The 25,968-nt window shown below is 43.4% G+C and overlaps 1 protein-coding gene and 1 pseudogene across 1 annotated transcript; one reads left to right on the top strand and one right to left on the bottom strand.

Annotated features, from left to right (window-relative positions):
* Positions 1-535: 535 nt before the first annotated feature.
* On the top strand, positions 536-25,968 carry CFAP210 (cilia and flagella associated protein 210). The gene is made up of 9 exons (XM_058664603.1): positions 536-710; positions 5,020-5,246; positions 6,691-6,864; positions 6,969-7,162; positions 10,005-10,161; positions 13,490-13,629; positions 16,230-16,422; positions 19,625-19,789; positions 25,521-25,968. The coding sequence occupies exons 1-9, from the start codon at positions 644-646 to the stop codon at positions 25,863-25,865; spliced, it is 1,662 nt and encodes a 553-aa protein (XP_058520586.1). The 5' UTR covers positions 536-643; the 3' UTR covers positions 25,866-25,968.
* Positions 13,785-14,309, bottom strand: LOC105941587 (small ribosomal subunit protein uS17-like; annotated as a pseudogene).

Genomic DNA, 25,968 nt, shown 5'->3' with positions numbered 1-25,968 from the left:
AAGGCTCTAATATGAATACTCTCGGAACAACATCCAACTTCCAGCACTACTTAAAAAAAAAAAAATCTTACTTCATCTAGTCCTGAGCACATCGCAGGAACAAGAACTTTCAAAAACGAAGCTTTGTCTTTCAACTCCTAGGTTTCCCCAGCCGAAGGAGGAGGTCTGCCCTTGATATTCCACCTGCAGAGACCTGCGCGCACACACACCCAGGCTACGCCTCGAGCGCTCACACACCTGCAGAGTCCACCCCGGCGACGGGAGTCGGTATTTACTTGGGGGTCCACCCGGCGAGGTGCTCACCGGAGAGGCTGCACCTCACGGCCTAGGCCCGGCGCCGGCAGTCGCCCGCCCTGGGCGCGGCGTCCTCCAGCTGGGTTCCCCACAGTGCCCCGAACTGCCCAGCGAGGGCCGCCCCAAGCACACAGGGACCTCCGCTTCCCGCGCAAGCGCAACCCCAATTCCTCAGCCCCGCGGCTGACCGCGGCGCGTTCCCGGTTTCTCGGCGATAGTGCGTCACTTCCGGCGGCGTTGCCAAGCAACCACGCGGCGTGGGAAACATTCGGCTGGCTGTCTGCTGGCTGGCTGACTGGAGTCCGCCCAGCTCGGCGCTAACAGTCGCTTTTCCAGGTCTGGGAGCGCCATGGGCACGTCGTCAGGGATGCTGGTGCACTTTGGACGGCGCTGTGGACGAGTGAAGGAAAACACAGGTGAGCTACACTGCCTCATTCCAGCACCAGGAGGGGCTCTGCACCTGTCCGCGCCCCAGCACCAGGCTAGAGGCTAGGATGCCAAATGAGGGCTTGGGTTGCCTTTTGAAGAAGAGCTCTGCCCCGTTCCAAAGCACCAGTACCTGTGGGTTCTGTGAAAGTTAGACAGCTTTGCTCCCAGGGGAATGGATGAAAGAGGGAAAGATGAAAGGCCGTGAGGACGATGAAGTTTACAGAAATAGATGTAGAAAGTACAGGGAGCTAGAGAATCCTAGCGGACTAGCCGGTCAGATCCTCAGCGATGCCCGGAGTCGTGTTGGCTGAAGAGGAGTGAAATGCACGATGTAAACTGGAATCTTTTGGAAGCATCGATGGATTCCTTAGCTGCAGAACTGTGGAAGGCATTTTACTAAAGCCCCTGAAGGTAAGCGCTGTTCCAAAGTCAAACACTCCGACAGAGTGTAAAAACAGAGTGCTACGTGAGGTAGTGTAATAAGGACGGCCTGTTGATTTTGTAGTGGAAAATGGACTCATAGGACTTCGGAAGAACTTTCTCAGTTCCAACTGGCACAGTTTCCTAGGTGTGTAAACTCCCCAAATTATGATTGTTATAATAACAGCTAGAATCTTGGGGATTAGAACTGTCATCATGTCCTTGCCTGGGCTTCTGTAGCAGCAACGCCCCCCTTGCACCAGATTCAAGCAGGGAACCAGCTGGTCTCTCACTAGTGGCCGTTTGGGCAGTGGGTAGACTTTAGTAAGTAGCAGCCAGGATTGTCATGTTGGAGGAGGAAGTCCGGACTTTTGTGGCAAGTGTTGAAAAGGCTCACGTATTCACTTCATCTCTAACTGTGCACTAGATCACTTAAGATTTGCCTAAATTGGGCCCGGCGGCGTGGCCTAGAGGCTAAAGTCCTCGCCTTGAAAGCCCCAGGATCCCATATGGGCGCCGGTTCTAATCCCGGCAGCTCCACTTCCCATCCAGCTCCCTGCTTGTGGCCTGGGAAACCAGTTGAGGACGGCCCAAAGCTTTGGGACCCTACACCCGCGTGGGAGACCTGGAAGAGGTTCCAGGTTCCTGGCATCGGATCAGCCTGTTGCGGCTCACTTGGGGAGTGAGTCATCGGACGGAAGATCTTCCTCTCTGTCTCTCCTTCTCTGTGTATATCTGGCTGTAATAACATGAATAAATCTTTTAAAAAAAAAGATTTGCCTAAATATTCATGTTTTGTGATGACTGGCTCAGAAGCTTCTGTTTGAGCCTCACTGCTAAATTATCATTTCTGTCAGCGAAGGGAGAGGGTTTCAGACATGTAAACAACTATATGTTAAAAGTAATAATTCTGCAAGGATTTAGTAGGGGACATTGGCCGGAATTGTAGAATAAATATCCCTAAAAATACTTTTCTTTATAAAAATCAGTGAGAATGCCAGCAATTTTTTTAGAACTCCAATTGTTAAGCAGAGGCCAGTGACAATTGAAGGAATCTTATCCAAGAAAAATGGTTGAATCCCCATATTAGCAGTGAGTTCCTCAATGTTTTACCTAACCGTTGTTCCATACTTCTCTCCCAGTCTCACAGCAGCATAGAAAGCCACAGTGGTCAGATAAAGTTGGTGTCTTAGCTCTTTGTGGAGGGGCCGGACCAGGCTTTGATTCTCTCCAAAACTCATTTCTCCTATAACTGTTACTATTTGCATGGCAGGCCCTTGGGAAAATCTAGGCTTGAAGCTTGTCATTATTTGACTTGACTCAGAGTCCATGGAGTATCCTTGTCAAAAGGGCTGGTGGCAATTGTTAATATCATAGGCAGTGGTTTGAATATATCCTGCCAGGCCCAGTGGCGTGGCAGACCTGGAAGAGGTTCCTGGTTCCTGGCTTCGGATCGGCACAGCACCTGCCGTTGTGCTCACTTGCGGAGTGAAACATCGGACGGAAGATCTTCCTGTCTGTCTCTCCTCCTCTCTGTATATCTGACTTTGTAATAAAATAAATAAATATTTAAAAATATATATATATCCTGCCAAAAACATGTGTTGGAAGCTTTACTTCCAAATGCAGCAGTGTTAAGAGGTGGGTCCTCGTGGGAGAGGATCAGGCCATGAAGTTGGAGTAGATGGATTCATGATGGGTTCATGACATAAGTGTAGAAGGAGTTTGCTGTAAAAAAGGGAGGTTAAGTCCCCTCTTAATCCCTCTCTCCCTCGACCTCTCTTAATTAGTTAGGAAATGGGTGGGCAATGCTGGTGTCGCCCACCTGAAGGTGTGGCCAAGACCTCAGTAGGCCTGGATAGTCTCAGTTATTCAGTCTGAAGATACCCAGAGGGAGGAAAAATAAGATAAAATGAGTAAATCCTGGAGCCAGCATGGTGGCATAACAGGCTAATCCTCAGCCTTGCGGTACCTACATCCCATATGGACACAGGTTCTTGTCCAGGCTGCTCCACATCCTGATCCAGCTCTCTGCTATGGCTTGGGAGGGCGATGGAGGATAGCTTAAGTCCTTGGGCCCCTGTACCCACATGGGAGACCTGGAAGAAGCTCCTGACTCTTGACTTCAGACCAGTCCAGCTCTGGCTGTTGAGGCCGCTGGGGACTGAAACAGTATATGAAAGATCTGTCTCTCTGACTTTCCGTATAAAATAAATAGATCTTTTTAAAAAATGAGTAAATCCTCAGAGAAATGTAAGATGCCAGGAACTTTATTCACTTAGAGCAGGATTTCCTGGCTTTGGGCAATGAGTTCATCATTGCCCCAGGTGCCTCCTTTGGTTTCTGTAGTTGGCCATTAACAGCTGCATCCAAGGTTTTATCCCTCCTGTGTCCTAGAATGACTGCTGCCCATCTTTTTTTCCCTGGTCACTTCTAGCTTGAGAGTCTCCAGAATGTCTCTCCACCCCCCCCAAAAAAAGGAAGAAGTGGGCCTGCTGTGGTAGCCCAGTGGCTAAATCTTGGTCTTGGTCTTCTCCAGGATATGATATGTGTGCCAGTTCCTATCTTGGCTACTCACTTCCCATCCAGCTCTCTGCTTGTGGCCTAAAGAGCATTAGCTCCTGGCTTTGGGTGGCCTGAACTCTGACCATTACGGCCACTTGGGCAGTAAACCAGTGGACAGAAGACCTTTCTCTCTATATATCCCATTTTCTCTGTAAATCTGCCTTTATAATAAAATAAATCTCTTTATTTTATTTTTATTTATTTATTGCAAAGTGAGATATACAGAAAGGAGGAGAGACAAAGAGGAAGATCCTCCATCCGCTGACCAACTCCCCAAGCGGCTGCAGTGGCCAGAGCTGTGACGATCTGAAGCCAGGATCCCGGAACTTCTTTCAGGTCTCCCATGTGGGTGCAGGGTCCCAAGTCTTTGGACTGTCATTGACTGCTTTTCCAGGCCACAAGCAGGGAGCTGGATGGGAAGTGGAGCTGCTGGGATTAGAACTGGTTCTCTTATGGGATCCCAGCACGTGCAAGGCAGACTTGAGCCACTAGGTTACCATGCTGGGTCCAAAAATAAATCTTTAAAAAATAAAAGGGAAGAAGTTTCCCAAAGGTTGCGAATACACCTCTTGTTTTGATTAATAGAGAGTTATTTGATTAATAGACAAACAGTTGTTGGCAAGAGAGATGCAAACATTCTGAAGTGAATTAGATCCACCTTGGGACTCTGGTCATTTCTCAAGTTGAACTGCTGCTCCTCAGTGGGTAGAGGTTGAATAGAGTGCATTGCGGTGTCCAGTCCCAAAAGATGAGCATCCTCAAAGTTATCCATTCCCCCCAAAAGTTTACGTAGTAAGGAAATGAGCAAACAAACATGTTTTGTAATTTCAAGGTCTTCTTTTTGTGAACTGAATGCTAACTGTTCCTTTTTTTTTTCTTTAAGAGATTTATTCATTTATTTGAAAGGTAGAGTCAGAAAGAGAGGGAATCACAGAAAGAGGTGATCCTCCATCTACTGATTCATTTCCTAAATGGCAGCGATGGCCAGAGCTGAGGCAAGTGGAAGCCAGCAGCTTCCTTCAGGCCTTCACGTGGCTGCAGGACCATCTGCTGCTGCTTTCCCAGGCTCACTGTCAGGGAGCTGGATCAGAAGTGAAGCAGCTAGAACTTGAATTGGCACTCATGTGGAATAGAGGCAGCAGCCTAACCTGCTACATCACAACACTAGCCCCGCTAGCTATTAAGATAACATGAGTACATTAAGCATTTGGACTGAGTTTCAGGTAGCATGACAGCATAAATATTTCTGAGAAAAAAAGGCACTTAAATTCTCCTTGAAATTTTCTAATAATCATTTTAAATTTTTATTAGGAATAAGAAACTTTGAAGAAGACCAAGTTTCCTATCCACCTCTTCTACCTAGCAAAGTAGATCTCCGCCAGGTCACCATAATTCCACACGATGAGTGGAAAAGGATTCAGGATAGCCTTGACAGTTTGACAAGAGAAGCTGCATCTCTGCGTGCAGAAAGGAAGGCCAAGAAGGAAATGCATTTGCGATCCCAAGAAGTGGTAAAACATTGGACGAATACATATGCAGTAAGTATTACTGATGCAGGGGTACACATCCATGGGCTCTGCTTGTTTCTCTTATGCTTCTTTTATGATTATTTCAGTGCATAAAATTTCATAAAGTACATTAAAAGCCAGTTTCAACAGCTTGTCTAAGAATAAGTGACATAATATAAATATATTTACAGTGTATACTTTGATGAATGTTGACATCATTACAATTAAGATAACCAGCAGGGGCAGTCTGATGGTTAAACTGCCAATAAAGATGCCCATGTCGGGCCCGGCGGCGTGGCCTAGCGGCTAAAGTCCTCACCTTGAAAGCCCCGGGATCCCATATGGGCGCCGGTTCTAATCCCGGCAGCTCCACTTCCCATCCAGCTCCCTGCTTGTGGCCTGGGAAAGCAGTCGAGGTCGGCCCAATGCATTGGGACCCTGCACCCGCGTGGGAGACCCGGAAGAGGTTCCTGGTTCCCGGCATCGGATTGGCGCGCACCAGCCCGTTGCAGCTCACTTGGGGAGTGAAACATCGGACGGAAGATCTTCCTCTTTGTCTCTCCTCCTCTCTGTATATCCGGCTTTCCAATAATAATAAAATCTTTAAAAAAAAAAAAAAAAAAAAAAAGATGCCCATTTGCCACATTGGAATTCCTGAGTTTGACACCCAGCTTGGCTCCTGCTCCAGCTTTGTGGTACTACCCTGAGAGACAGCAATGATCACTCCAATAGTTGAGCTCCTGCCAGTCATGTGGGAGACCTGGATTGAGTTCCCGGGTCTTGGTTTTGGCCAGGCATAGCCCCGCCGCTGTGGTATTTTTGGAGTAGGCCAGTGTGTGAGAATCAAATTTTGCTTTTCAGTCCTTCTTTCCTCTCTTCATTATTCCTGGGTAACAAATGACCTACTTTCTATTATTATAGATTTAATTCAGCACAATTATTTTGAGATGCATTTATGTTATATGTATCAATTATTTTTTAAAAGATTTATTTACTTTTATTATAAAGTCAGATACACAGAGAGGAGGAGAGACAGAGAGGAAGAACTTCTGTGCGATGATTCACTCCCCAAGTGAGCCACAATGGCCGGTGCTGCGCTGATCCAAAGCCAGGAGCCAGGATCTCTTCCAGCTCTCCCATGTGGGTGCAGGGTCGCAAAACTTTGGGCCGTCCTTGACTGCTTTCCCAGGCCACAAGCAGGGAGCTGGCTGGGAAGTGGAGCTGCCGGGATTAGAACTGGCCCATATGGGATCCCGGTGCGTTCAAGGTAAGGACTTTAGCCTCTAGGCCATGCTGCCGGGCCCATGTATCAATTATTTTCATTGCTGCATAGTATGGTCATTGTATGAGATAGCACAATATAATATTGATCTTTTCACCTGCTAATGTGGTACGAATTTCACACTTCAGTTAATAGTTGTACACAATTGTTGATAAAAATTATTTTGAAAAATAATAATCTTGTTTTCTGTAGGGAATGAAAGAACAGAAACTTGAAGCCAAAAAAAAGCGTGATGAAGAAATTGAGGCAGAAAGACAAATTCTTGATGTGGAAGAAGCACTATACAAACAAAGAGAAAGAAAGAAGGCCATTGAACGTGCAAAACAGTATCAATTTTACCAAACAGAAAGAGTGAAAAATTTTCATGTAATACTTGAATTTTCTTAGTTTTATGCATCCATTGTATATACATATATTTAGCTTATCTATGCAAAAACATTATTTCTTAAAATACTGCCATTTTTTTGTAGTCAGGACTACTTCTTAGTAGAGTTATGAAAGAACGTGATGCCCAGATTGAATTCAAAAAGTCTAAGATAAAATCAGACAAAAAATGGGAAGAACAAATGAAACTTGATATTCAGAAAGCTTTTAAAGAAGAGCAAGAAAAAGCAGAAAAACAACGGACAGAAAGGGTGGCTCTTGCTAATGATCACCTGAAACAGTATGTATATCCAAACTAACAGTTCGTACCTTGTCGTTTTCTTGTAATAAATATAGTACTATTTTACTATAAAAGTAATGCATACTAAAATACTTAGCACAAAAAAGTCACAAGGGTTAAATTCAAATTGTTCCCTTAACCAAAGATTATGGATTGGTTAGTGTTGCCAAAATAATACTACATAACAACCACACATTCAAGTGATGTGTACCCATAAACATTTACCCCATGCATTTGTGGGTTAGATGGGGTTGGTTGAGCTAACCTAGACTTAGGTGGCCAGAATTTCAACGAACTGTAGGACTGGTTCAATTCTCTCATTGCTGTGGGGAAGAGTTCTGACCTCCACATGTATACATTTAAGGTTTGGCATGATGCAGCCCCCTGGGGGAAATTGTCACATGGTATTGACAGAAACAAGAGAACAAGCTTGTAGGGTTAAACCAATCTGAAGCCAGGAACCAGGAACTTGTTCTGGGTTGCCCACATGGGTGCAGGATCGCAAGGCTTTGGGTCATCCTATATTGCTTTCCAAGGCCACAATCAGGGAGCTGGATGGAAAGTGGAGCAGTAGGGATACATATGGGATCCTGGTGGATGTAAGGCAAGGATTTAGCCACTAGGCTATTGTGCTGGGCCTGAGAAACTATTAATGGAAATACAGAAAGTCTTCATAAGAAGGAAAGAAGAAAAGCAAAAACAAAGTAAACATCATGGTATCTGGGGCTGGCATTGTAGTCTAATGGGTAAACCAAACGTGTGTGATGACGTCCCATAAAGACACTGATTTGAGTCCTGAATGTTCTGCCTCCAATCCAGCTCCCTGTTAATGTACCCAAGAAAGCGGCTCATTTCTGGTTGCTAAGGTCATTTGGGGAGTAAACCAGTGGATGGAAGATATTTTTTTTCTTTCTCTCCCTCTCTTTCTGTAACCCTGCCTTTCAAATAATAAATCTTTAAAAAAAAATCATGACATACTGTAGGTGAAAAATCCCCCTCACAAGAAGTCAGGAAACTTCAACAGCCAGTTAGGAGGGAAATATATGAAAGAACTAAGACTGTAAACGAATGTTAAGGAAAAAAAGGAATGAAGTTTTAGATCACTGAAAACTCAAATTTCGGGAGAGGAGGATTTTGAGTTTCAAAAATCAAGTAGCCAGGAACTTCTTCCCGGTCTCCCATGAGGATATAGGGTCCCAAGGACCTAAGGCATCCTCTACTGCTTTCCCAGGATATAAGCAGGGAGCTAGATGAGAAGTGGAGCAGCTTGGACATGAACCAGCGCCCATGTGGAATACTGGCATTTTGAGGTGGAGGGTTAGTCTGTTGAGCCAATGTGCCAGACCCTATTCTTTTTTTTTTTTTCAATATTTGTTTTTATTGGAAAGTCAGATAAGAGGAGAGATGAAGATATTCTGTCTGCTGATTCACTCCCTAAGTAGCTGTAACAGTTGGAGCTGAGCCAATCCAAAGCCAGGAGACAGGATCTTCTTCCAGGCCTCCAACACAGGTGCAGGGTCCCAAGACTTTGGGTCATACTCCACTGCTTTCCCAGGGAGATGGATGGCAAGCAAGGTCGCCAGGATTAGAACCAGCACCCACATGGGATCCTGATGGATGCAAGGTGAGGACTTTAGCTGCTAGGCTACTATGCCGTGCTCCTTTAAATCTTGACTGTTGACCTGAGAATTGATTTCTAAGAAATATTGGAAATAAAGTACTGCATTGTTCTAATAAATGAAAGTTCTTGGAAACTTAAGTTTTTCTTGGGGCAACTTGAAGTCTAGTTTCACTGTGGCCAGTGATGACTGTTTCCTTAGTTCTTCCTAAATGGAGCGACTCTTGACTCTGAAGCTGCTTGGTCCACACGGAGGAATCAGTCAGGACTGAATCTCCTCTCCTGAGCTGGCTTGACAATAACTTGGTGAACTTATGGACTCAAGACAACTAGCTCTCCCTGGCAAAGGGAAAGGGAACTTGGTCATCACTGAAGTTTAATGGGGAAACTCTATGGAAAGCATTTTCTAGATAGAGTGCTGAAAGAAGTTTTATTCTGCAGTTGTTTGTTCAGTGTTGATGTACCCTATGCCTGCCTGCCAGAGCCAGGTGGCATTGGAACAGCCTACACATCTGCTGACTGGTCAACAGAACGCAAGAATCTGCCATGGGCAAGAAGGCAGCATGGGTGTGTGCTGCCATGCCATAGCTGGCTGCCCATGAGAGGTCCCTTAGACCTGGGGTCTGCAATAAACTACTGATGGTGGGAGTGCCTGGTGGTGGGATGGGTTGAGAGGCAGAGATGGAGGCCCGTGTGCCAGAGGAGGGCTGTGCAGGAAGACAGCCCCTCTCGGAGATCTGAAAGACTGCTTATGTGGAGGCATACCTTTCAGCCAGCACGGAGAGCTTATGCAGCCTGGGCTGTAGAAAGAATAACTGTTAAAGTGGCATTTGGCCAAGGAGACCTTTGTCACCTTTCTCTCAGCAAGCCTCACATCTCTTGGTGGGCTAGATGCAGGGCTTATGTTGCATGACTTCTAGTACTACAGATGGGGAACTTGAGATTGGACTTTTCGGTACAATGTCATCATTCTTAATATTCTTAAGAGACATTTGCATCTGGCAGAAGTTTTTTGAGTGAGAAATGAAGCAAATTAGGTAGACAGGAAAGTATTGGCAGTTCTGCCAAGATTGGATTAGTTTTAGCCAGTGCTCTTCAATGCCTGTTCTTTTCCCAAAAGAAACTAATAATTTTTATTACAGCTTTAAATCATCCCAGGTTAGCATCCAAGGAATGTTGTAAAAATACAGTTTTTCTGCATTGCTTTAATTTTTTATGCTTTAGAATAAAAGAACATGAAGAAGAAGAAGAGAGAAGGAGAAAGCATGAAGAAAAAGATGCTGAGGAAATAAAACGACAGAATTTATTATATGAAATAGAAATGAAGAAAAAACTAAAAAAGAAGAAAGAAGAGATGCATGAAAGCAGGAGACTGTTTTTTGTAGGTTGAAAATACAATGTACCGATGTTAAACTATAGTCAAATGCGTAGCTTTAAAAAAGAAAAATTGATTGATTGATTGATTGGAAAGGCAGAGTGTTGGAGACAGAGACATTGATCCTCTGTCTACTGGTTTACTCCCAAGTGCCTGCCACATCCAGGACTAGGCCAGCCCAAAGCCAAGAACCAGCAGTTCCAATTGGATTTCTTAGACGCTTGGCCAGAACCCAAGTAGACAATTGCCTAACTTTTTTTTCTTTATTTTTGACAATTTTTACATAGTTAATTAGGGCAATTTTGCCTAACTTCTAATATGTCCTTTAAAAATAATAGGGGTGTAGAAAACAAATTGCTTTAAGTTGTGTTTCTAAGAGACTCCATCCCTCCATCTACACACCTGCCGTCTCTAACTGCCATGCGTTTCTGTGGATGTGCTCTCATGCGTCAAAAACCATAATCTTGATAGGTTCATTAATTATCTTTTTACAGAGAGCAGAGACAGAAAGATCTTCCATCCTTTGGTTCATTCTCCAAGTAGCTGCAACAGCTAGAGCTGTGGCCATCTGAAGCCAGGAGCCCAGAGCCTCCTCCAGGCCTCCCACTTGGGTGCAGGGTCCCAAGGCTTTGCGTCGTTCTCAACTGCTTGCCCAGGCCACAAGCAGGGAGCTGGATGGGAAGCAGGGCTGCTGGGACACAAACCAGTGCCCAAATGGAATTTTAGCACGTGCAGTGCAAGGATTTAGCCTTGAGCCATCACACCATGTCCTTATTTCACACTTTTTAATATTTTTCTTTAAAATTCATTTTCATTTTTAAGTAATATAAAACAAAAGATTGGCTCTGAATCGGCTCAGCTCCAGCTGTTGCAACCACTTAGAGTGAACCAGCATATGGAAGATCTTTCTCTCTCAATGTCTCTCCTCTCTATAATCTGCCTTTCCAATAAAAATAAATAAATCTTAAAAAAAGAGTTGATGTTTATCAAGCAGTCCCACATTTCTTAAAAGAGGAGTAATTTTTTTTTTGCCTCCTGGAGACAATAATTTCCTAAGTTTGTATTTGTTTGTTGTGGTGGAAAATGCTATTTTAAATATCCTATGTTTAGATTTTTAAACCACAAATTCTAAATGATGTTTCTTGATTTGCCAGTTTTGGATCTTTTCGATCTCTCAGTCCTCATAGTTGATGATTTCTCTCTTTTTCATTATTGCCCTTGTCATCCTCCCTGTACCATTAAACATGTCACAGTTTTACTTAGATCACCATTGTAGTTATATAAATATTTTTCTGTGCAAAGCCAAGTAATATACTGTCATTATATCCCTTTGGTTACATTTATGTTCCCTTTCCTATGATTAAAATAATTGCCTTTTCTTTCATTTGTTTTGACTCAATTCTTTAAATCCTTTTCTGGACAGTTTTTGTGATCTGCCTTTTCCATTTGTTCAGTAAGATCTGTTAAATGTATATTCATGGGGCTAGCATGGTGGCATTGCCAGTTAGTCCTCCACCTGCAGCACCAGCATCCTACATGGGTGTTTGTTCCATGTCCCAGCTGCTCCACTTCCAATCCAGCTCTCTGCTGATGGTCTGGGAGACCAGGGAGCCTGGTACGAGTCTGGACTCCTGTACCCATTTGGAAGACTTGGAGAAGGCTTCTGAATCCCTGCTTTGGAACAGCTCTGCTCTGGCCATTGCAACCATTTGGGAAGTGAAATGGCGGTCAGAGAGCTCTCTGTCTCAGCTTCTCTGTCTGTAAATAACCTGCCTTTCAAATAAAAACAAATACATCTTAGGGAAAAAAATAAATATATGTGTATTCATTACTGGTTTTGGGTGTTCAGCTAAGTATATTAAATGTTCTTACCTTGGGTCTTCCCCATCCAGGGTCCTTCCTGGTTTCTTTCCTCTGGACTGCATCTGTGCTAGGGCTGCTGCATAGTGGCCATCCTGGGACATCCTGTGTCACATTCCAGGGCCACTACTCCCATCTCCTGAATCCCGCATCTTCATTTTGGCTGGGTTACTCCTTTAAAATCCATCTGAACAGCTTCCTAAGAAGGGGTTTATGGAAAGTTTTCTATATGTATTCCAGAAGTCTTCTATGTACCTGTTGATTTTATTTACACTTAGAAGGCCATGCATTCATAGGAATGGGTTCCAGCAGCTCAGGTCCTTCCTGTTGGCTCCGGCAATGTGGGCTTCTGGGAGGAGCAGGCTGAAGCTTCACTTGGTCCCAGTTCTCTGTCTCCTTGGCTTCCTTCTTCATCTGCTCCTTTTCCTTCATACGGTTTGTGAAGCTATCTCTGCTCTTAGAGTGGTTAACTTGTTCAATACACATGCTTATCCTCTTAGCAAGAATCTTGCCCTTGTTTGCAACAGCGTTGGGTTACATTGCAGATTTCCAGGGTTGCCATAGTAACATACATGGGCATTCCTTTTTAAAGAGTTCTCATTGTTGAAATCTACAATGCCACCTTTCTCGTGAATGCACATGTATGTGTGGAAAGGAACTGTGCCAGGTTTTCTGACTTGCTTGGAGAACTTGTATCTGGTGCCTTGCCCGTCTCCCTTTGTGTTCCTCATCTTGGTGAACTACAGGAAGATGGTGCTTCTGCCGAGGTAAGATTTTGGAATTGGGGCCCGTGCTGTGGCATTATGTGTGCTGTGGCATTATGTGTTAAGCTGCTACCTGCAGTGTGGGCCTCCCATATGGGCACCCATTCAAGTCTTGGCTGATCCACTTCCCTGTTAATCCACATGGGAAAGCAGCAGCAGGTGACCCAAATCCTTAGGCCCTGCACCTTTGTGGGAAGATCAGGTGAAGCTGTTGGCCTTGGCTTGGCCCGGCACTGGCTATTGTGGCCATTTAGGAAGTGAAGCAACATACAGAAGTTATCTCTCTATGGAACTCTGCCTTTTAAATTAAAAAAAATCTTAAAGATAACTACTTTTAACATTTGGCACACTTTTTCTAGTCATATATACATTACAAACTTGTACATGCATGTATTTATGAAATCGGAATATACCATGATATTTTACATTCTGCTCTTTTGATCGTCTTACTGAATGCATTATCTTCTCACGTCATTGGACTTATGGTTTAGTTAAGCATTCCTCTAGGGCATTTAGATTGTTTCAAGTTTTTTTTTTTTTCTGAGATGAAGTGGATGGTACATAAACCCTTATGCGCTTTCCTGATTATCTCTTTGGGGTGAATTTCCAGGAGAGAAATAACCAGAGTGGTAACCTTGGGTAGGTTGCTGTTGGGTATTGATGCATTGAAAGATATTTTGTGATTGGATACTGTCCACTTTTTTCCTAAGGAACATTTGAATGATAAAAATATCATCAAAGCTGTAGAGCAGCAGCAGCAAGAAGAGGAAGATGAAAAGATCAGAAGATTCATCAAAGCCAAAAAGCGTCTCACACAAATGGGCAGAGAAAAAGAAGCTGAAACACATAGGTAAGCTTTTAAAAATGATTGTACAAGCAAAGTGGTATCTCAAATTAAAATTCAGAAGCTGGGCTATGAAAGTAACATTTAGGAATAGGCAGTTTCATTGTGTATACATGAACAGGGCCTTTATTTCTATTTATATTTTTGAAATGGGGAAAATAACTTTATTTCATGTGGGGGAGGGGCAGCGGCGGCTCAGAGCTTCTGGAACTGCTTCTTGGTGCCGGAGGCCTTGGTGACCTCAAGCACGTTGAAGCGCACGGTCTTGCTGAGGGGCCGGCACTCACCCACCATGACGATGTCCCCGATCTGGACGTCCCTGAAGCAGGGTGACAGGTGCACCAACACGTTCTTGTGGCGCTTCTCAAAGCGGTTGTACTTCCGGATGTAGTGCGGGTAGTCGCGGTGGATGAAGATGGTCCTTTGCATCTTCATCTGGTCACCACACCCGGCAGGATCCTCCCCCAGATGGACACGATTCCGGTGAAGGTTTCATCAGTAGCCTCCTTGGGTGTCTTGAAGCCCTGCCCGATGTTCTTGTAGTAGCGCGGGAGCTGCTCTTTGCCAGTCTCCCCGAGCAGGACCTGCTTCTTGTTTTGAAAGATGGTCGGCGCCCTCGGTCTGGATGTCCACCATCTTTCCGGCCTCCAGAGGAAAACAGAGAACAACAGGGCAATTATTGACATAATTTCAGTGTGGGGCATGAGAGGTGAAGAACCTTTGGCATGGCCAGGACATCTGTCTGGCTGGAAATACTGGCAGGTGGTCAGAAGTACTGGTCTGCCCAGCAGAGGGATAAGACTGTGCGCTATTGGTATGTAAGTGGTGGTTGGAATGGAGGGTAAGCAGGTAAGGAAGGAGAGGTGGTTCCTGGGGAACTCCATATTTAAGCATCAAATGGAGAAAGAATAATAGGAAGACCAAAGAATAGTTTTCAGAGACTGGAAGAAAACCAGAGAGATGTCAAGGAGGAGAGTTTGAACAGAAAGGAAGCAGGCATTAATGTTAGGTACTTCCATCAGTAGAGGGATTCAATAGAATGTTCAGATGAGGTGTCCTTCAGAGAAGGAGGCCATTGTCACTCGGAGAGCAGTTTGGGATGGGGGTGGAGAGTCAGGAGTCAGAGGCCACATGGCACTACACAACTAGATCATGCTTTTCCCTTGCAGAATCCTCAGCTTGTTTTACATCTCAACTTAGGAGCCTTAAGAGTAGCCCGTTGGGCTCTACTGTCCACATGCCCAGCTGACCACAGCCTTATCTCTAGCATCTCACCTGCTACTTTTGTCTCTTTCCCTGTTCTCTCCTACCCCGGATTCTTTTAGTACACTGCTCACTTCCAATGCACACAGAACCTGCTCCTTTAACTTGTTTAGTTATATATGCTTACTACCCTTCACCAGCAATAGCCAGGATTCCATGAGGGCAAACTTTGATTTTTTAGAATTTTGTTTTTACTCATTTTATTTGGGAAGTCAGAGTTACAAAGAGTGGGAAGAGACAGAGATCTTCCATCTACTGGTTTACTCCCCAAATGATTGCACTAGCCAGAGCTGGTCTGATATGAAGCTGGAAACTCGGAGTTTTCTTCCAGATCTCCAATGTGGGTAGAGGGGCTCAAGGAGTTCTGTCATCCTCTGATGCTTTGCCAGGACATTAGCAGGGAGCTGGATCTGAAGTGGAAAAACTGGGAGACAAACCAGTGCCCTTATGGGATGTCAGTACAGATAGGCAGAGGATTAGCCCGTTATGGCTCTGTGCCAGTCCTGAGGGCAAAAATCTTTTTCAAAGATTTACTTTGGAAGGGAACAGGGTCACCAGTATTAGAACTGGCTCCTATATGGGATCCTCGGGCGTGCAAGGCGAGGACTCTAGGTGCTACGCTATTACGTCAGGCCTGAAACATCATCTTTCTTACGAAGGTGGCTTTTGTCCCTCCTTTTTCCATTAACTCCTAAATCTCTGATGATGTTTGCCTTATATAGTGATTTACTATATGCCGTTACTCCACTTTAGATCATAATTTCCTTGTCCTTTCTTACCATTTTTACATACTGCTTTGCAAATTTATTTGATAAATTTGTGACTTTGTTGCAACATGTGTTTATTGTTTATGATGGACCAGCCAGAGAGAGGACGACCCAAGTCTGATGTCAGGAGCTCCACAGCGTAAAGGGAGAGAGATGCACAGATAGGTGCAACCAACAAAGCACTGTAAGGAAAATCCAGCAGGATGTAGAGGATGGATTTGTTCAAGATTTAGACAACTTATTCACTATTTCCTAAGTTTTAAAGTCTTTGATAGCCTACACCTTTAATGCTCAAGTAAGCAGCAGAAATACACATACTGTTAAATATCTTCCAGTACGGAGATTTGAAACTTATTTCCTCTAGACATACACATGATCATATTATATTTACTGCTCTCTTTTGGCTTTTAGAATATATGTTATTTTATACTTATAAAAACAATTACATATTTGGAGTTTGGGGCTCCTTTTATTTTATAAAACTACAATTTGTAGAATACATGACTCTTTAAATCATACTGGATGCATGAAGAGGTTGCTCATAAGAATGTAACAAGAATGATTATTTTGTTATAGGCTGATGGAAGAACGAAGAGAAAGAATAAATAATTTCTTGAGTGAACTAATGAAAGAAAAACTGGACAATGAAGATTTGATTATTGCTAGAGATATTGCACAAATTGAAGCAGAATGGGAAAAAAGAGAAAAAGAAAAATATGAAAAAAAGCAAGCAGAATTAAATGCTATTGCAAAATATAGAGACATTGTGGTAAAGTGTTCCATTATAATAATTAAGAATAGATAGATTTCAGACCTTTCCACTTTCGATTTCTATTCCCTTTTTTTCTTTGACAAAAAACTAGCTAGATATGAGAGAAACACTGTATTATATTTTCCCATAATCTCGGAATCAGAAAATGTTTACTCTCTAACAGAAGGTACAGGTGGACAATCATCCTAAGTTTGGAAGCACCTCAGGGCGCCTGCACGTCGGACAACCTGGCTTCCAGTCCCAGCTCTGGCCCCAGCTTCCTGCTCCTCATGCCCACCCTGAGAGCTAGGCAGCAGGTGATGGCCCAGGCAGCTGGGTACCTGCTGCCAACCTGGGAGACCTAGAATGACTTCAGTTCCTAGCTTTGGCCTGACCCAGCTCTAGAATTGTAGCATTTGGTGAGTGAACAGAAGTGGATGGGAGATCTTTGTGTCTATCTCTTTGCCTTTTAGATAATTGAATACGTATTTTAAAATATGGTTATAGATGCAAAGAAACGCTATGTTTCATAACCTTTTAGCTGTAAAGATTGTTATATATTTAAAATATTTCTTTTTTTTTTAAAGATTTATTTATTTTATTACAAAGTCAGATATACAGAGAGGAGGAGAGACAGAGAGGAAGATCTTCCGTCCAATGATTCACTCCCCAAGTGAGCCGCAACGGCCGGTACGCGCCGATCTGAAGCCAGGAACCTGGAACCTCTTCCAGGTCTCCCACGTGGGTGCAGGGTCCCAAAGGATTGGGCCGTCCTCAACTGCTTTCCCAGGCCACAAGCAGGGAGCTGGATGGGAAGTGGAGCTGCCGGGATTAGAACTGGCGCCCATATGGGATCCCGGGGCATTCAAGGTGAGGACTTTAGCTGCTAGGCCACGCCGCCGGGCCCTGAAATATTTCTTAAAAAAGAAAAATAAAATTTCTTAAATTTTTAGTCAGCTAAAAATGATGTATTACATTTAAAATTTCTTAATCATTTAAAGAAACATATCATATAGCTGACTCTTGTAGCATATTTTATGTCTTATTTATTTTTATTGTGAAGATAGATTTACAATGAAAAGGAAAGACAGACCTTGCATCCACAGATTAACTCCCCAGATGGCCGCAGTGGCCCAAGCTGAGCCAATCTGAAGTCAGGAGCCAGGAGCCTCCTCTGGGGCGCCCACATGGGTGCAGGGTCCAAAGGCTTTGGGCCATCCTCCACTGCTTTTCTAGGCTACTAGCTGATTGGGAGGTGGAGCAGCCAGGATATGAACCAGAGCCTACATGAAATCCCAGCACTTTTAGGGAGAGTATTAGCAAATTGAGTCATTGTGCTATGGCTTATTGTAACATTTAAGTAAATAATTGGTATACTTGATAGCAATGATTAACTTTCATTACAAATATTTCCCTGCTGCAAGAAGATCCTGCTTTTCCATTCTTGTGTTTTTTCCATTAAAAGGTACATTTGTCTGTATCACTGTATTGTTTTCATTTAATGTTTCCTGTTTTTAAAAAATACCGTGGACAGAAACCAAAGTAAACCAACTATATGTGCATAGTTTTTTGCTCCTGCATTACTTCTGGCTGACTTTTTCTTTTGCAGATTTATTTATTTTTATTGGAAAGACAGATATACAGAGAAGAGGAGAGACAGAGAGGAAGATCTTCCGTCCAATGATTCACTCCTCAAGTGGCTGCAATGGCTGGAGTTGAACCAATCCGAATCCAGGAGCCAGGAGCTCTTCCATGTCTCTCACATGGGTGCTGGATCCCAAAACTTTGGGTCATCCTTGACTGCCAGGCCACAAGCACGGAGCTGGATGGGAAGCGGGGCCGCAGGGATTAGAACTGGCGCCCATATGGGATCCCAGGCGTGCAAGGCAAGGACCTTAACCACTACACTATCACGCCAGGCCCCTGGCTGACTTTTTAAAAAAATTTATTTTTGGGCCCGGCGGCATGGCCTAGCGGCTAAAGTCCTCACCTTGAAAGCCCCAGGATCCCATATGGGCGCCGGTTCTAATCCCGGCAGCTCCACTTCCCATCCAGCTCCCTGCTTGTGGCCTGGGAAAGCAGTTGAGGACGGCCCAATGCATTGGGACACTGCACCCGCTTGGGAGACCCGGAACATGTTCCAGGTTCCCGGCTTCGGATCGGCACAACATTGGCCCGTTGTGGCTCACTTGGGGAGTGAATCATTGGACGGAAGATCTTCCTCTCTGTCTCCTCCTCTCTGTATATCTGGCTGTAATAAAATGAATAAATCTTTAAAAAAATTTATTTTTATTGGAAAGGCAGATTTACAGAGAGAAGGAGAGACAGAGAGAAAAATTTCCCATTCTCTGGTTTACTCCCCAAGTGAATGCAACACCCAGAGCTGAGTAGATTGGAAGCCAGGAGCCTCTTCCAGGTCTTCCACGCTGGTGCAGGGTCACAAGGTTTCTGTCTGTCCTTAACTACTTTGTTATGCCACAAGCAGGGAGCTGGATGGAAGTGGAACAGCCAGGATACGAACATGCACCCATATGGGATCCTGGCATGTACAAAGCGAGGATTTAGCCACTAGGCTACTGCTCCGGGGCCTGACTTTTCCTTTTGTATAAAACTGGAAAATATTTGGCCTCTGGACAATGTAAGTGTGAAATCATTTGATCTGGCCCTGCCAACACAATCATATGGGAGACCAAAAATTCAGTCTACAGCATGCTCTTTTTTTTTTTTTTTTAAGATTATTTTTATTGGAAAGGCAGACAGAGAGGAGGAGAGACTGAGAGGAAGATCTTCTGTCTGATGATTCACTCCCCAAACAGCCACAATGGCTGGAGCTAAGCCAATCCGAAGCTGAAGCCAGGAGCCTCTTCCAGGTCTCTCACACAGGTGCAGTGTCCCAAGGCTTTGGGTTGTCCTTGACTGCTTTCCCAGGCCACAAGCAGGGAGCTGGATGGGAAGCAGGGCTGCTGGGATTAGAACTGGCGCCCATATGGCATCCTGGCAGGTTCAAGGCAAGGACTTTAACTGCTACACTATTGTGCTGCCCAGGAGGCTGATTTTTAAGTTGATAATTTTGTATGGCTCACGAATGGAAAGGTGTTACAGATATGCAAAGGCACCTTGGAAGAACAAAGGTTCGCCTCTCACAGAAGTTAGCTCTGAAACCAGTCAGGCTACTTGTAAGCCTCATTTTGTTTTTTCCTCTTTTCCTTTAAACATCTAGATCAAAAATAAAGAGGAAAAAGAAAGACAAAGACAAATAGAGTCTAAAGAACATCTTATGGCTATCCTGGAAGCAGATCAGATTTTCAAGGAGCATGAAAAGGAGAAAAAAAACAGAGCTGACAAGGAGCGCCGAGAAATTCAAGACGCCCACATTCAGCAGATGGTAATTATTCCTAAATGTTTATACGTTGTTGTTTTTTACAATAAATATGCACCATAGAATTGTACTAGGTTTCTGCCTCTCCAGAAACTTGTGTGTAGTAAGAACATATATGTATGTGTACACTCACACACATATATATTCTAGATTTACCTCTTACACACATGCTGATCTTTACTGGCTAGCATGCTTTAGTAAGTAATGAAGAATAGCCACACCCCTGTGACAGGCCACAATGCTCATTTTCTTTTACTGCATTCTTTCCCCTTACTGTCTGTTTAACTATAATGTTCCATAGACTGTGTTGATTGGAATCTTAGGGGTTTCAGATTTCTGGTGAGTGGTGGACCTCAGAGGATCTGGCAATCATGTCATCTATGACTAAAACTTTCCCAAAATGGCTGTGTCATTCTCCAACCCTACCAGCCTTTGTATAAGCACAGGCTGCTGGCTATCTTCACAAACACATGGCACTGTTGTCAGCCGTTGGTGTTGCCTATTCTAGTGCAGTGGTAGCTTGGGCTGCAGTCACGAATGTCTTTTCATGTTCTGGTTGGTCTTGTGTGTGCTTTCTTCTATGTAGTGTCTGCTCAAGCCTGTTGCCATTTATTGTTGTATCTTTATTAACATTCTGCCATGGGAAAATATACCCAGGGTCAAATCTACTGTGTTCACCATTTTTAAGCGGACAGTTCAGGGCATTATACATGCTTACATGGACCATTGCTACTAACTTCCTCCAGGGCTTTTTCATCACTCAATCCTAAGAGCTTGCACTCACTGAACAGTAAATAGCTCCCTATCTGCCTGTCCCTACAGCCCTTGGAGGCTTGTCCAGGTGGTAGTATGTATCAGTTTCTTTCTTTTTGAGATTCCATTGACTGTATCCACCACCCTTTGTGAGCCATATACCTGTAAGCAGATTTCTGGGTTGTTCCCACCTCCTGACTTCTGTGAACTCTGGCTAACAGGTATCTGCTCAAGTCCTTACTTTCAGTTCTTTTCTGTATTGCCAGAATGGAGTTGCTGATCACATGGTAATTCTATGTTTTAAACTTTGAGGAGCTCTTACACTTGCTTTTTGCAGTAGTTAGACCATTTTGCAGCCTTAGCAGTAATGCACACAGGTTCCACTGTCGCAAACAACACTTTTCCCGTTTTCCTTCTTTCTTGCCTTCCTTTTAAAAATGGCCATCCAAATGGTATGAAGTAGTATCTGACTGGTTTTAATTTTCATGAAATTGACCTTGTGTGTGTGGTGTGTGTGTGTATGTGTGTGTGTTTGTATTTAAGACTAGTCTAGTGCAGTAGTGGAGCGAGGTGGTGTAGAACAAGGAATTAGAGCTGTAAATTACTGAACAATTAATTGTGATAACTCACTACTTTCAGACCAACCTGTATATTTTCTTTTGAATAATGTTTACTCTAGTTCTTGCCCATTTTAAAATTGGGTTTTGGTGATGGTGGTATGTAAGAAATCCTTTATTTTCTGGATATTAACTTAGCATATATGATTTGCAGTTTATTTTTTATTTTTTCTGATCCCGTGGGTTACTTTTTTACTCCATTGATAGTATCTTTGCTGTACTGATTACATTAAATCCATCTCTTTTAAAAAAAAATGTATTTAATGGAGCCCGGTGCGGTAGCCTAGTGGCTAAAAGTCCTCGCCTTGCATGCACTGGGATCCCATATGGGTGCCGGTTCTGGTCCCAGCTTCCCATCCAGCTCTCTGCTGGTGGTCTGGGAAAGAGGCTGGGGACAGCCCGAGGTCTTAGGACCCTGTACCCGCGTGGGAGACCTGGAAGAGGCTCCTGGCTTCAGATCAGCGCAGCTCTGGCCATTGTGACCGCTTGGGGAATGGGTCGGTGGATGGAAGATCTTCCTTTCCATCTTTCCTCCATTCTGTGTGTCTGACTTTCCAATAAAATAAATCTTTAAAAAATGCATTTGATGTCATAGCTAAGACATCATTTCCAAACTTAACATTATGGAATTTTCCCTGTATAGTTTATTCTAGTAATTTTATAGTTTTGACTCTTAAGTTTAGGTTTTTGATTATTTTTTTGGAGTTAATTTTTAAATTAATTTTTATAAAAGACCGAGATCTCCTATCTGCTGATTTATTCCCTTAAAGCCCCTAACAGCCAGGCGGCTGGGACAGGCAGAAGCTGGGGGCTCATAATTCAGTTGGCTCTTCACCAGGAGTGGCACGAGCCATCACCTGCTGTCTACATTAGCAGGAGGTTGGAGAACAGACTGGGAACTCAAATTTCCACACTCTGGTAGGGGAAGCCAATGACCCAGGCAGCAGCTTCACTGTTGCACCCGACTCCCACCTCCAGGTTAGTGTCTGCACATGGTCTTACAGCTCAGAGGACAGCTCAGTTCTGCACGTGGCTATCCCCGCAGCATTTGCTGAAGTGACCATCCTCTGCCCTGAATGGTCATGGTGTCCTTGTCAAAAATAATTTGGCTATAAATGCGTGGATATTTTTCTAGAATACTGTTGAGCCTTAAGAGTTCATATGTTCTAGAAAGAATATTTGTCAGATGTTTGAAAATCTTTTCTCCCATTTGTAGCTTGTCTTTTTACTTGTTAATGATATCTTCTGAGGAACAAGTATTTTTAAATTGTTATTTGGGGCAGAGGAACACTCACACCCACACTGAGGTGAATATGCCCTTATCCTTGATTCACTTTCCAAACACTACTCATGAGTGGCCTAACCTGAACCTGCAAGCTGTGAGCTCTGTCCAACTCTCACACCCAGACAGCAGGAACCCAATTTCGGCAGCTCTTGGCACTTCCTCAAAGATGTGCATAAGTCGATCCAGAGTAGGCTGTCTAACCGAGGCACTTTGACAGCGGTGCACTGGCATCTAGGGCAAACATTTGTCTCCTGCTTTTTTGCAGAAGTCCAAAAAAAAAAAAAAACCACAAACTAGATTGTACGTATTTGTACCAGGTGCAGGTTTTGGACCTAGTAAAAATGGTACCTGGGAAACTCAGACCCTATACCAAAGGGCTTGGATTCTCCTCATGACTCCACTCCCAACTCCAGCTCCCTGCTCATGCACACCCTGGGAAGTGGAAGGCAATGGCACAATAGTCCTAGGCCGTTGCACTCACACAGGGGCCACCTGGATCAGCTGCTCACGCCTCGGCCACTGTGGGTATTTAGGGGCGGGAAGCAGTGAATGAGAATTTCCTCTTCCTCTCAAAATGAAAGGATTTCTCCTATTCTACATTTTTTTTAAAAAAAATGTTGGGTATAACCTTTTTGAATCAGTTTTGTTTGATTTAAGGTATCAGATAAAAGATTTTTTTTTCAGATGCTCAATTATTCTAGAACTATTTAGTAAACAAAACTTTCTTCAATGAATTACCCTGGAAGTTTTACTAAAAATTAACAGAGGTCTGTCTTTGGCTCTTGATTGTTGTACAATGTCAGGGGTCACCAAGATTGTGGTGCAGCACGTTAAGCCACTCTTTGTGATGCTGGTATCCCATGTAGGAGTGTCAGTTCAATTCCTGGCTCTTCCGCTTCTGATCCAGTTTCCTGATAGCACAACTGGCAGAAGAGGGCCCATGGACCAAGGAGGGATGACTGGAGGGTATATAACTTCAGCCGTTACATCCCTATCTCACTTCCAGAATCTCCAGGACAATTTCCAGTAGCTCTACCACCTAACCTGAATGGGAACTGTCATCGCTGTCTAAGATTTACAGGGTTTCACCAGATGCACCAAAAGGATGGCAGTGGCATTCAGACAGAAATGGAATCCTTGTTTTTTAATAGGTTTCTTTTTTTAAGATTTTATTTTGGGGCCCGGTGAGATGGTCTAGTGGTTGAATCTTCGTCTTGCATCTGCTGATATCCCATATAGGTGCCACTCCTTATTCTGTTTGCTCTACTTCCTCAGGCAGCTCTTTTTTTGTGGCCTTAGAAAGCAGTCGAGGATGGTCAAAGGACCTGGGACCCTGTACCCACGTAGGAGATACGGAGAAAGCTACTGGCTTAGGGCTTCGGGTTGGCTCAGCTCCAGCCATTGAGGCTGCTTGTGAAGTGGACCAGTGGGCAGTTCTTCCTGTTTCTCCTTCTCTCTGTAAATCTACTTTTACACAGGCAGGGTCCCAAGGCTTTGGGCCATTCTCGACTACCTTCCCAGGCCACAAGCAGGGAGCTGGATGGGAAGTGGAGCAGCCGGGATTAGAACTGGCACCCATTTGGGATCCTGGTGTGTACCAGGTGAGAACATTTTAACCACTAGGCTACTACACTGGGCCCAAGTATTTAAATTTTTTTGAAAGATTTATTTACAGTGGCTGAAGCTGAGCCAATCTGGAGCCAGGAGCCATCCTTCCGTTGGTTTCCTGTGTGGGTATAGATTCCTCCAATGCTTTTCCAGGCTACATGCAGGGAGCTGGATGGTTTGTCAGATAGCAGGGAAATAAATTGGCACCCACATGGATCTCAGCACATGCAAGGCAAGGACTCTGGCCACCAGGCTGTAGCACCGGGCCCTGTGTTTAATTTTTTAAAAAAATGATTTACACTTATTTGAGAGGCAGATAGATAAAATGGAGCTTCAATCCACCGAGGTACTGTCCAAATGCCAATAGTGGTGATGGCTGGGCCAGGCTGAAGCCAGGAGCCAGGAACTCAGTCCAGGGTCTCCCAGATAGGTGGCATAAGCACAACTTGGACAGTCACTTTTTCACTCCCAACATGTGCATATAAAAGCTGAATTGCGAACACAGCTAAGATAGAAACTCTCTCCGATATGGTTATACTGCTGCACCAAGGCCCTGGCCCTTGAATGACACCTTGTATTTTTTTCAAACTACTAGCATTCTGATATCAATTCTACAAACAGCATTTAAGCTTTTAATTTGAATTTCAGCACTAACAGAAATTTGCTATTCATATGGTTTCTCTGTTCTATCAAGTTTCAATCTATGGAAAATACTGAGTTTGGGCTATTGATTTATATTTGCCTAATTTTTTTATTTTGAAAAACACTGTCAGGACTACTACATATATTCATAAGTACACAAAATAACTTATTTTTTATAAACTCAACAGTTGAAAACTGCTAATTAAGACAACATGGAAAGTTACCCAAAATGTCATAGAAAAGTCACTAAAATAAATCTATTCAATATATAATATGAATAGGTAAAAAACTGCTTTTATGAACACTGTAAATTGGCTTTTGGAAAATAGTAATTATTCTAGTTAACTTACATTGATAAATGTCAGTAGTTATGGCTTCAACTTCATAATGTATAATTCTTTAATTCAGATATTTGCTGATGAGTTAATCTCGTCCTCTAGGAAACACTGTGTCTTGGTTTGACTCAGAATGTTGGGGAGTTGATTGAATTCCTTCAGGATAATGCACAGGTTAGGCTGACAATGATCGTTACACCTACCAAACCGCCAAAGTTTATAACAAAAATGACTGAAGTGTGTCTATAAAATCAGCTGAGTTTCTGAAGTCTTAATTTCATGCTTTTATTGCTTGTTTGAACATGGATCACAAATGCCCAATGTTAAGTTTTATTAATCCACACTCTGAACATGAGAAACGTGAGTTTCAAGACCAAGTTATGTAGTTCAATCAAAGCTTTTAAAATATCAATTTAGAAAATTGTACCTCTGAAAATGATACCCATTTTTAGAAAATTGATACTTTAACTAAAATCGTATTTTCTCTTTCTAAATAGGCCAAAAATAAAATAAATGCAAAACAGGCAAAACAAGCAGAACTGGATTATTGCAGACTTACTGAAGCTCTTGCTGCTGAAAAGGAGAAAGAATTTCAGGATTATGCCAGGGAAGTAATTAAGTTTGAGACTGAATCAACAAATAAATATATATATCCTCTGGTGAAAGCTGCACAGGAAGGACCTGGAGGTGGCCGTGGACCAGTTTTTGTGGATAGAGGAAGACTAAGACCCAGCTATCAAGCTAATGATAATACTGGAGTCCAGCTTCCCTTTTATAACTCTCAAGGATCAAAATACAATAATTTTCAAAAGTCAAAGGGAAGGCTGGGTTTTACATGGTAGAAAAATTATTTTAAGATTTGAAATGACCATGTTTATAGGAAATGAGCTACAAATGTACATGGACCATATACTTATAACTTAATAAAGCTGCTCTTTACCCCAA

Source organism: Ochotona princeps, chromosome 5 (genome assembly GCF_030435755.1).
Source record: "Ochotona princeps isolate mOchPri1 chromosome 5, mOchPri1.hap1, whole genome shotgun sequence".
Lineage (NCBI taxonomy): Eukaryota > Metazoa > Chordata > Mammalia > Lagomorpha > Ochotonidae > Ochotona > Ochotona princeps.
The sequence above is the reverse complement of the archived record's forward strand: the minus strand, read 5'-3'. Positions and strand labels throughout refer to the sequence as shown.

Bases quoted from the DNA above. Each gene is read 5' to 3' on its own strand.
- CFAP210 (XM_058664603.1), top strand. From the start codon at position 644: ATGGGCACGTCGTCAGGGATGCTGGTGCACTTTGGACGGCGCTGTGGA. The intron at 5,247-6,690 runs GTAAGTATTACT...TGTTTTCTGTAG, and splicing joins ATTGGACGAATACATATGCA to GGAATGAAAGAACAGAAACT. The intron at 13,630-16,229 runs GTAAGCTTTTAA...ATTTTGTTATAG, and splicing joins AAAGAAGCTGAAACACATAG to GCTGATGGAAGAACGAAGAG.